This window comes from Periplaneta americana, chromosome 17 (genome assembly GCF_040183065.1).
Source record: "Periplaneta americana isolate PAMFEO1 chromosome 17, P.americana_PAMFEO1_priV1, whole genome shotgun sequence".
Lineage (NCBI taxonomy): Eukaryota > Metazoa > Arthropoda > Insecta > Blattodea > Blattidae > Periplaneta > Periplaneta americana.
The window spans coordinates 117,142,323-117,154,945 of record NC_091133.1 but is presented as its reverse complement, the minus strand read 5'-3'; the positions used below and the strand labels follow the sequence as shown (position 1 = coordinate 117,154,945).

Genomic DNA, 12,623 nt, shown 5'->3' with positions numbered 1-12,623 from the left:
ACAGGGATATACTCCTACACGTTAGTGAGCATTATGAAAATTCAAATTATGCACCCTGGACCAATGAACGATATACTGATTACCTTAACCAAAAGATATCAGCAGTTTATTCATTATACACAAGGAAAATAATAATTCTTCGTATTTTCTCACATTTCAGTCCTCCTGCATAATTCAAAGACAATATTTATAAATTTCAATTACCATTAAAATAATTGAAGGTGATATTAGAAAAACAGCTCTGTCAAAATTGCTATTTTTAAGGAGAACAAGAAAAAAAAAAGAACAAAACATGCCAGCTGTTTTCGTACAATTGGTATTTATCCTTGTGGCTATTGCACCTGACATGGGTCGTTTTTGGAGTCTATAAGCATTTGAAAAAGTACCAAATGTGTCCTTAACTCAGTTTAATTAAAAATGACTAGTGCTGTTTTGTAACAATGTCTTCAATTCATTTCTTCGATTTCAGTTCTTCAAGTAAACAAGAATCATCCATGGATCCCAACAATTGGAATCCTCATCCCAAATAATTCAAACAAAATACATTTTTAAATTTCTATTTTCGTTAAAATTATTTTTTTTCTTTCCTGTTTTTTAATAAAACAAAAATCAACCCTGAAAACAATTTGAATATAAAGAAATACCAAAAAGACTTTGCACGCCTTTCTAGTGGAATATGAAATAATGCAATTTATTTATTAATTTATTCCTTTGTTTATGAATAATCCATAATTTTTTTCGTTAAACTCTAGAATTCAGGTAAGCAAACTGTTCCAGCATTAGTGGCTGTGCCGTGTTGAACCTCGAACCAAAAGAGAGGAGAAACAAGTGAAGATCAGTCAAGAGGCTATGCAAGGTAGTCTTAATAATTATCCCTGGACCAAAGACTTTGGCTAGTTTAGCAGATGTTACAAAATAGCAAGTTAATAGTACATTATGCAACGAGCCTGTAATGGTAGTAATTAAGACGCGAGTATGTTTATGAAACGAGCGCAAGCGAGTTTCATAATTTTCATACGAGCGTCTTAATTACCATTATAGTCAAGTTTCATACGACTTTTTATGCTCGACCATATTGATTTTTTCCGGCAATTGGTGAAATGAATTTGCGGGAATGTGCTTTGTGAAAGGCTGGAAGATGACGGTGAATTGATGTTAATTTGTGTGTTGTTTTTTTCGACTGAGTTTAATATTGTCTAATCTTGCGCTAGTTGTCTTTCGATTGCATATCCTAGAATAATCGATACTTGCACTTTCATATTGCTACAATGGTATTTTCTGATTGGTGGAACACCTGAACTTTAATGAATTGGTGTACTTTAATGAGGTCCATTAAAGGGCTGCTACCAGGTGTATAATTACTACATTTCGACATGGTCGAGCATAAAATGATTAATGCGTTTAATCAGCGAATAAAGACGAGCTTTTCACCTGGACCAGAACATTGTAATTTTCCTTGCAGACAAAAAAATCATCAAATGAAAAGGAAGTATTTTCCCTGACTGCAATGATTACTTTACAAACTTCTCTTCATCAAATGGCACGTTTTTTAACTACTTGCCTATATTCTGGTGTCGCTTATTTATAATTAAATATGCCTAACCTTAATTTTAAAACGAAGAACAATGTGAAACTTCGAGAAACACTTTCTTCTCCCAATCTCAACTGTCATTATATGAATTAGGCCAATAACACAACAATGAGAATAAAGCAGATTATTTCTGTGTATCATCAAACAGTGAGTGGTGAAATAAAAGAATTCTACCTATTTACAGACAGAAAACTGGAAGGGTAGTGAAATTAAGGTCCACCAAATCATCCAAACATAAGATGTTTGTTAAAGCTATTCTCTAACTACGACTTTTGTTTGGCATTCCAAACGTCTGTTTCAATCAAAATGCAACATATATATATATGTACAGTTACTAAGCTCTAGCTTTACTAATGACAGTGTGACCTCTTTCTTTGTGTGGGTTATCTCGAAGAAGTGCGGAAATCACATGAGAACAAGAACAATGAACCAACACAGGTACCGTGCTCAAAGAATGCCAGTGATGTGTGTGTCAGAAAACCTCTGTGAAACATCTCCTCGTTAAATGCAACATGGTAAATCTCATATTTAACATTCTACATGTCCAGCACACAGCTGTGTGCCAAGTAATTTATTTCACAGTGAAAGGCATTCTTATAGCATACAATACGTGACGCATTTTTGAAGATCATGCATGGCATATTGGAACATACAAGCTGAAGCCTGACTGATAATATGACACTTTTCGAAATTTCATCATCACAGACTATAAAAAAAAACATGTTCTTATAACTAACAGGTCAGGATGGGGTAGCTCATTTAAATCCAATTTTAATCCACTTTATTTATTACAGAAAAAAATAATTAAAATACGTCTTCATAAACCTATTGATTTTCCATCTCAAAATTTGTTTATAGACTTTAATGTACTTAACGTAAGACAAATTTATTATATTGTATTAATAAAATTCATACATAAAAATCGAAATAATTTTGAATTGTATTCTCATAGTTATGAAACAAAAGGTATGAATTCTTTAAGATTGTTTGAACCAAAATGCAACACTGTTACAGTATTTAATCACAGTAGTAATTTAGGCCCAAGAATATATAACAAATTTATATTTAAATATCCTAATCTTGTCAATTCTAATAGTTCTAGTATTAAATTTAAAAAAGTTATGTATGGATTTTATAAAAATTGAAAAATTGTAAATTAAAATTTATATACTATAATTGCACATTAGACATAAGACAAATTGTATTGTATAATTATTAATTTCAATTCAGGAATCCGCCCCTGAGCAAGAGTTCTACTCGTTCAGGGGCAAGCTAAAGTTTTTCTGTATATATTATATTTTATGTTACAATTATTAGCAAAATAATAAATAAATAAATAAATTTAAAGAAATATAAAATATTTTTATATTTCTGCATGTTTTTTTTTCTGCATCTTCTTCATGCTTCAACATATGGCACAAAATGATTCGAAATTATTACCGGACATCAATATCTACATAGTGAGTGCCATGTTAAAATTGGGATGCATTTCTCATTGCAGTATTAATTTTTATAGTCGGACCATCAGATCTGTGCCCCCGTAAGATATGTGAACTGAACCCTAATTCCTTCTCAGCCTCGGTAATTCATTTCTCTCCCTGCATTTCTATCTCTCTCCCTTTCTGTCCTCCACTAGTCACAATTTTGAGCCTTCTTACAGGACAGTTTACAATATTTGCACTTGCAGTCCAGTGTTGTCAACTCAACATGAATACTGTAGCATGGAGCGGCGAAAGAAATATTATTAAGCAAGTAATAGCATTTTGCGATGAAGAGAAACAAACAGGTCAATATCTGTTTCCTATAAATCAGGCAACGAAAAGAGCAACTGATATCACAGGTGAGGTTTATTTTATTTCAATTGATTATGTATTGAAATTAATTACTTAACTAATACTAATAATACAACATTTTATGTAATTTATATAGATAGGTCAGAACTCCTAATAAAGAAAATCAGGAGAGAGGGAGTCTGTGCACGAGATGAAAAGCTAAAATCACCAGAGAAGAACAGACCAAGGGAACTTTTAATTATTGTAGATGATATGAACCGATGTATTTTAAGAAGAAAGATACAAGAATTTTATACCATTCAGAAAGAAGTTTCAACATTGAAAAAATTACTGAAGCTTGCGAGAGAAGCAATAATTCCCAAGGTTGGAGAGAAAAACTACAGAAAGTGATTCGAGACATGGGATTTAGTTTAAAAATGTATTTTAATTGAAAGAAATGATATTGTAGCATGGAAGACCAGTTATTTATGACACCGTTTGACGGAAGTTTGGCAACATCCCTATTCGGCAAGGCTCGTGGCTTGCTGTTTAACGTGGTGGGAGGAAAGCGGGTGGAATGGAGTGAGTACAGGCGTTAACTTTTCCAAGAACGACGACAGCGCTGAAGGGGCACAGATCCGATGGTCCGACAATAGTTATTTACAGTGGCATGGTGCTCAAAGGTGGTAGGCCTACGGACTGTGAAGAATGCAAGCCTTCAATATTCTGTGTTCTATTTCATAACTGTTAATTACAGTAGAGCATGTACGTGGAAATCTGCATTTTAATTACTGTCGGTAGGTAGGAGAAACAATGTCGTGTGATGTTAGTAGTAGTGGTAGTGCTGATGATTATGAAAGTGATGATAGTAATAGTAATAGTGATAGTGATAGTGCTGGTAGTGTGGTAGTGCTATTGCTTGTGTTGATGATGATGATTAGAGCTCGGACATGATTACCTACCCTGCTTCACTATGTTAAGGAGAGAGGATGGTATTTTTTGATGAAAAATGAGTAAATTAAAAAAAATAATTCTTTAAAATACTCTGTGATATGTGTGGAATGCATAGCATAACATTTTGTGGGTATTTGTGCCCTTATCGGATGTTGAGTCTCTATTTTTAAACTTCCTGCATTATGGATTTTTAAATTATTCGCCCACTTTTATTGTTGTTTCTGGTAAATTAAATTTTCAAAAACATTTTTTTTTTCTTTAAAATACCCTTTGATATGTGTGGAATGCATTGCATTTGTGGGTATTTGTGCCCTTATCGGATGTTGAGACGTCATTTTTAAACTTCCTGCGCTATGGATTTTTAAATCACACGCCCGCTTTTATCGGTTTCCAGTAACTTCATTTTTTTTTGCTACATTGCCAGACAAAAATGTATATAATTTCTGAACTATTAAAGATACATGCATGAAACTTAGAACACACATTCTTTAGACTATTAGGAAACTTTTCTCTGTAACAGAATTTTTTAAACTGATTTCATTTTAAAAATACGTCCGTTTGTTTGCAAGAAAGGAAATCAGAAAATAGTTATTAAATTTTAATTGTTTATATTACAAACGTAGGGACTAATATCAAAATTCTGTTACAGAAAGTTTTTAGAACATTTTGCAAATACATTGCAAAAAACTCTTTGAATCTATCTTTAAAAATGGTTTAGATATATCGGTTTTAGTACAATCCTGCATTGGGTATATTTTTTTTCAAATTTGGGCCCCCAAATAATTTTTTTTTTTTTCAAAATATTTTTATTTGGTTGAGTTGCCACAGCTATGAGCTCTCAACATACAAAAAATTAATATTTTACATCAAATAGAAAAAAAGTTTTAAAAAATACCATCCTCTCCCCTTAGCTAGACATGAACCATTTGCTCTATAGTAAAAATGGGCGGATGGAGGTGTAGTGCCTGTACATTTGCTACAAACATGTTGATCATAAGTACAGTCGGGTGAAAAATATAACGTTTAAATTTACAAATATGATATTTCTAGTACCGGTACATAAAAAATATAATTTTGTACAAAAATGCTACTTCCATAAATCTACATACAGGGAGTTGTGGGGCCCAATTTGAAAAATTATTTGGGGGTCCCAGGTTCACAGACAAGGTCTGTAGAATCTATACCAGTAAACATAGTTTATTACAGACTTATGTCTTTATTATACAAAGAAAATTATCAAGATATGCATTTAGAAAGTGTTTGCGAATTATGCAGAATAAGAGTACAAGTAAATAAACAAAACAATATCTTGATTAGGCCTATCTTCGAATAGTCTAAACTGCTAGAAAATCGTATGTTTTATTGACTGTGCAAAGATTTAACATCACTATCTATGCTCCATGAACCGCTTCGTCTCTTCATGGGCTAAATTAAAGCCACCTAGTTGGTTTTGGCTACTCTTGGGATAAGGAGGGATTGTATTGTATTGTATTTATTTACATTCCACGGTAATCGTTCATTGCTTCACAGCTAGAATATGGAACATGTCAAAAAAATCTTAATACTCGCAGTACTACAAAGTCTTAATTATAGTCACAGTCTAGCTGAAATATATACAGAAGAGTTTTACAATATAGTCTACTAGTACAACACAAAGGTTTAGTATCAACATTTGATAATGAATGTCATGAATTCACATACAGAATAGAAGACGTGAGAAATTAGGTACCTACTTCATTAATTTGGCCCTAAATAATATTATGTTTGAGTTTCATTTTTATATCCATAGCGAGGCTATTAAAAATGTTTACTGCAATATGCAGTTTACTTGTATGCTTATTTTGCATGGTAAGAATGATCAAGCTAGCAGTGAAATAGTCACGCGCATCCTACTTTCTGTCAAGGGTGCACGGACGGGGGGGGGGGGGAAGACCCTTCCCCCCTCAAAGTGATAAGTTGTACATTTTTACTGAATTTTTAAGCACTGATAGCATATAATTCCGTTATCTATAATATCACTGAAATGATTCACGTGTATGTACATAACACTTTTGATTTGACATTCATCGTGATATCACAGTTTCTCTACAAGATGTTGTTAACGAACTAAAGAAAAAGCCAAGAAGACTGGACTTTGTTTTGTAAAAAAAAAAAAAAAAATATGTGTGTATGTAGGTATGTTTGTATGTTTGTGTGTGCATTTATGTAACTTAACATCTTTTTATTGGACCACCTCCAAGACAAATTCCTGGGTGTGCCATTGCTTTCTGGTGACATAATTTATGTACGTACAGAAATTTAAAATTGTTTCTGTCCTCCGTAAAACTACAATATTACGATGTTAGGTGTATTTTGCAATAATATTTTATTGTATGTATTTGATATGATTGAAGTGGATTATCCTAGTGTGAGGCCCCCTTAGGCATGGGGCCCGATTGGAATAAATTGGCCCAATTGAATTAAATATTCTATACACAGACTAATGGTTATGTGGCTCACTTTATTTAGTATTTCACATGTTAACAACATATATTACTAACAACAATTAGAAAAAATATTTCCGCTATATTTTGCCACATAACAGCCAATAGCATTTGTGATTTAATTCAGTGAAATCCGTATTTTCTTGTTTTCTACAGCTTTATTATCCTATTGAGAGTATATTTATATGAACACAATCTTGAGGTTGTGTTTATGTAAAAGATAAGTTATCTATGTACCTGTCATTAGAAAAAAGAAAAAGGTCGTAATTAATATTTGTTTAGGGTTGCCTCTAGATGAACTTTCTATGTGTACCAGTACATTTTTCAACAAACTTCTTGACATACCAGTAATTATATTAGTTGGCATGTACTATCTGGCTGCATATTTAATCCTATTGGACTTAATGTTGATATTCTATCTTTTATGTCCACATGACACAAATGACAAAATATGATCTTTTCCTGTTTTATAGAAAAGTATTCCTGCCCGAATTCTTGTACAAAAAAGTACCGGTATTGAAAGAAGGGTAAAATGGGTGTGTTTAGTTACTTGTTTGAGAAAGACAGCTAATTTCTCTTGTTAGTAAAACACGCTATTTTAACTATGTACCATGATCGAAAACAACTAAACACTCCAGTCTGCGATATCACATAACGCACCCCAAATAGACCAGACTGTACTACAGTAGAACTTGGTTATAGTGACCTCGTTTTGTGCGACACCTCGCCTATAACGTTAAAATATTCTGTGGTCCTGACTCATTCCCCATAAGACATATGCTTTTCTACCTTGCTTAATACGACAAACGTATATGCGTCTACCTCGCATATAACGTCATTTTCAACCTTAGTTTAGAATACGATTTTCTAAGAACTAAAGTATTTTAAGAAATATTTCCTTGAAATCTGGTAACCTGGCATATTCTTTACTCTCTCCTTCTGTCATAGATTTCTGGAGGACAGGCAGGTTCCCCATCCCATTGTAACCTGTCCAAATTCATGCGGTATTAACGGTAGCTGTGTGTGGTCAGGTTTGACAGGAAGTTTTCACTAAGTGCACGCATTTTAACGTAGTATGGCACTAATAGAAACGTTTTAACGTTGGAAGAAAAAGTTAAAGTAATTCATCAAATTGAGAATGGAGTGGGTTTGGCCTAAATAATTCCACATTCCAAACGATTTGGAAGAGAAACGATAAAATTGTTGCTGCATTTGAACAGAATGGATCGAAGGTAGGGGAGGGGGCAGTGAAATTGTAACTGAAATAATAAACAAACTCGTAGAATGTAATTTAGAAAGTGTGTATTGGGCAAGTAGGAGACAACAGAGTAAAATGACTGATTAGGCCTACTTCACTCCTAAGTAAAGAAGTTTGGTGAGTACTGAACAAACTATTTTAATACAGAATACTGTATTTATAATTGTACGTGTATTTTATTAAGTTCATGGTAGGCTTAAAAGTGAATACATAAATCTAAGATAAGCCTAATTAAATTTGTAATCTTTCATTTTCCACCTCATTAGACTGATAATATGAATCTCGGTTACTACAACACTCGTTTATAACAACATAATTTTTAAGGTCCCTTGGATGTCGTTATAACCAAGTTCTACTGTACTTGCTTACACCTCTTGATGTCTTGACTATACATTGTACGTAACAAACTTCAATCCAGTGATCAGTGACCGAGCTCTGGTGGTGGTGATGGTGGTGGTGGTGGTAGTGGTGGTGTTGGTGATGGTGATAGTGGTGGTGGTGGTGGTGGTGGTGATGGTGGTAGTGGTGATAATCGTATAAACAGTTAGTCTACTGTTGTCATGCTGCCCAGTGAGTGATACATATGCTTCTCACCAAAGAGACTGGGATTCCATCACTGGGATATTCCACAAAATATATGGCTGCAATATATCTCTACAGCATGTTTTTCCAAGTCCTCGAATTTCTCCTACTGGTTCATGCCACCATCCTTCCTTTATCACCATATCATCATTTTGACCAATTGTAAATCATTCTGCAGTTTAAAAGGGCTATTAAAATAATTGCCTACCGATCACCACATAGGCGACCATCTTGTGCTACTTCGTTTTCTGTTATGCATGACATATTTCCCCACTAATATGATAACATGACACTTTATTCGATTTGTTTATGTTCATACAGATGATGAAACCAATGATCAAGAAATCTTCTTGTTCGAAAATTCAAATCTTGAATGGCAATGGAAGTGGGTGGATAAAGTGCTTGGAAAGATGGCGTTTTCTATCTTCGAAAAGACAAATAGGAAGATCTAAAATGAAAATATTTGCCTTCATAACTTAGGAACAAAGTATATGCATTGAGGGCTCCATATTCATACTCTGAACTGCCATTCAAAAAATATATTTTTGGTGTTCCAATGTGTCAGCTCTCCAAACATGAGTCAGGGATTGTGAAGTAAGGACTCAACATTTAGGAGGGTATGGAGACACACAATTGACCATACCATGAAAATGCCTGACAGACAGGCAATTTGTTTCTTTTTTCTTTTTTTGTGGGGTCCAGAGGTACTTACCATGGGCATCATACTTACTGGAAAAGTTGCGAGTCGCAAGCATCGTGGTGAGAATTGCCCCCTGAAAAGAAAAGAAAAAAAAGTTTGCAACTTGAATATTGAACAGAAAAATAATATTGTAAACAAACATAAAAATGACGGACTGTAGCAATCAAGAAACAGCATAATCAAATATAACCTATAAGTGTGTGAAAATGATTCCATCTATAAAGCTTCAAGCAGAATCAAGTTTTGCTAACAAACTCTGATTTCCCCACTTTCTACAGTGTAATGACGTGGGCAACAATTCATATACCGGTATGTAACATTTGTAATTGTTTTAAAATATTTCTCACCATGTCTTAGTGATGTATCAAGATAGAAAAATATTAATTTAGTGTATTACCACAGTGTAGTACATACAGTCACGAAGCTCAATATGTAAGGAATATGCATCCAATGACAGTTGAACTTCAGTTGCTAGCCATTAGGATTGCTACTATCACACAGTCTATTGTTCCTAGTACTCTCAGTTGCTAACCACTTGAAGCACTGTATCACGAGAAATGCAAAACATCACCACAAGCTTCGTGACTGTATGTACTAGACTGTGGTATTACATTTCCGAAATTTCTGTAGGTATATATAACTAACCTTATAGTATGTGATCAAGTTTTTTGTAGTTTACATTTCAACTCCAAAATCGCATATATGAAAAAATAGTTTCTTTCGTTAAAAATTATGATGATATAACATACACGTTTTACATGCTTCGTCATAATTCAGTTATTATGTACGATAACAATAGTATTTATATTTATATATTCTTCTAATATCTTTCTAAAAATATATGGTACTGGTAACTACATAAATTAAATAATCTGCTGTGCACCCAAAGAAGAAGATATATTTTTTTTTTACTGCACACAAGATGAATCTTTTTATAATTTCACAAAATTAGGTATGACATCATTCATATTGTACGCATGGCTAATGAGAAAGACAGGCTATGGTGCGACGTCACATTCTTAATCATAACATGGCCAACATTGAATTAGTTTATATATAAATGCAAGTTTAACATGAATTTAATATAGCAATTCCTTTGTTTTTTAGAACTGTTGTTGTTTTCTAATGCCAGGCGTTTGACAATAAAGTCATTTGACCTCTTGCACTCCAATATTTTTCAAAGATATTATCATGGTCAGCTACTGAAGCACAGATTTTGAGGTGTTCCGAATCCATTTCTTGGTTTGAGTTGCACAATGGGCAGTTAGGGGACTGATATATTCCAATTCTATGCAGGTGTTTGGCAAAAATCATGGCCTGTTGCCAATCTAAATGCAGCTACAGACGATTTTCGTGGTAAATCGGGAATTAACAACTTTAGAACTTTGAACGTTATTAGGCGATTGTCAAGATGGCCATGACTGGACTGTGATAATCACGTGTCTCTGATTCATGCCGAAGCCTGTCTTTCTCGTTATCCATGATTGTATAGTTTAAATAGATGTATGCAATTACGCACAAATTCACATGATATTGTATTATAAGAGTTAAATAATATTACTTTGATACACACGAGAACTGGCACCTAAAACTGACAGCAATATTAAAAGTTGTTTGTTTTTTATAACAAATTTTTGGATGCTTATCTACTATCTAAATCATTTCATTTGGCATACAATCTTGTGTAAGAAACAAATTCATAAAAATAAATCCTTGGAGCTGATTTGGAATAAGTTAATTTTTGTGCATGTGGTTTTTATACATTTGTAAGCAATAAATTAATACAGTATATTTTACGTTTATATTTCCAGTATACATTCACTTGAAGATACTGAATATGAATAAAACCAGTACATCAGTTTAGAAGAAATTGCTGTACACAGAAAAACAGACAAAAATGCCAAAATCCACTTTTTCATTGTCAGGATGCTACAAACTTGTAATTTCATTAAAATTTCGAAAAAAAAAAAAAATTCTGCAGAATCAAAAATGTTTGTATTTATACTTCATTTACATGACTAGGTTCAATTAAGATCTGTACTTGGTACAAGTGCAATGCACCCATTCCTTTAGAGTCAACATACACTGAGTTATAACATGACTGTTACAAGATGAAGTTACATGTCAATGTTACAGAATTCTTCTATACTGACTTGCAAAAAGTGTTGGTAATTCAATTTTTTGTTAATATAAGATTATATATATATATATATATATATATAAATTAATTATTTAAATAAAATAACCTATTTTACTAAGAAATAGGTTTATTTATATTATAATAATTAATTTATATATAATACAGATTATCTATGAATATACAGCATTATTGTTGAAAAATAGAGGTGTATATATATATATATATATATGATTTATATTAATATAAATCTAAATTATTAGTATATATATTATTTATATAAAAAATATATTCTTGTTAAATCTATTTATCAATAATTAATTATTTAAAATAGGACCTTATATATATATATATATATATACTTATATAAAAAAAATAATTGATGGGATATAAATATTATTGGTAGTAATATTAAACCTTTAGTGTATAAATAATAGTAACAGTATAACTACAGATCTCATTTAATAATTAAGAAAAAAAATGTTCTCTTACGGAAAACTGTTGCAAGTTTATATGCAATTTCACACCAAGTTGGTGTAATTGTACTCTATAAATGTATCGGTACTGCGAATTACTGAAATAATGAAGAGAACACTTAGGAATAGAAAAGTTGTGTATTACAAAGTGAAGAAACTGATACATGTACTCACCTTTAGCTTACGCCTTGCATTGAATTTCTTTAAGCAGTCCACAGTCTCTTGCCTGTGCACAACAGATGCAACACGCTCCCTTTGCTGTAACAAAAAAACAAAATATAATCAGTAATTGCTCATTACTTACACAGTAATATTTTAATTTTATTTGTAAAAGTTATTACAGTGAACTATGTTGAACAATGAACGAATTGGTAAGTTAATATATAACTAACAGCATGCTCTACTTGAGTTTTGTTTATAATTTTGGCCTCCATAATATCAACATTCTATGAGTTCAATTTCATTTTAATTTTCAACTTATTGTCATCATTTTTATATGCCAAATTTCGAGAAAGAATATCCTAAACGTTCGTTTCAATTTTTAACCTCAATCTTTTAAATTCACTAGGAAATGCATGTCTGTATCCAGGAATTGTCACATACAAATTTTTGGGAAGTTTCTTGATTTTTTGTTATATACGAATCTGAAAGCAGTATTTAAATCAGTTTC

At 32.4% G+C, this 12,623-nt stretch overlaps 1 protein-coding gene across 33 annotated transcripts in view; it reads right to left on the bottom strand.

Moving 5' to 3' along the window:
* CaMKII (Calcium/calmodulin-dependent protein kinase II) overlaps nt 1–12,623 on the bottom strand; it is a 502,734-nt gene that overhangs the window by 115,371 nt on the left and 374,740 nt on the right. For 21 of the 33 annotated variants that reach the window (XM_069816423.1, XM_069816436.1, XM_069816437.1 and 18 more), the window contains exons 10-11: nt 12,128–12,211; nt 9,353–9,413 (exon numbers count right to left, since the gene is read on the bottom strand). In XM_069816423.1, the coding sequence (XP_069672524.1) occupies nt 9,353–9,413; nt 12,128–12,211 (145 nt within the window). The remainder of the gene's footprint in view (nt 1–9,352; nt 9,414–12,127; nt 12,212–12,623) is intronic. The other 12 variants (XM_069816428.1, XM_069816446.1, XM_069816454.1 and 9 more) reach the window with 1 other exon arrangement.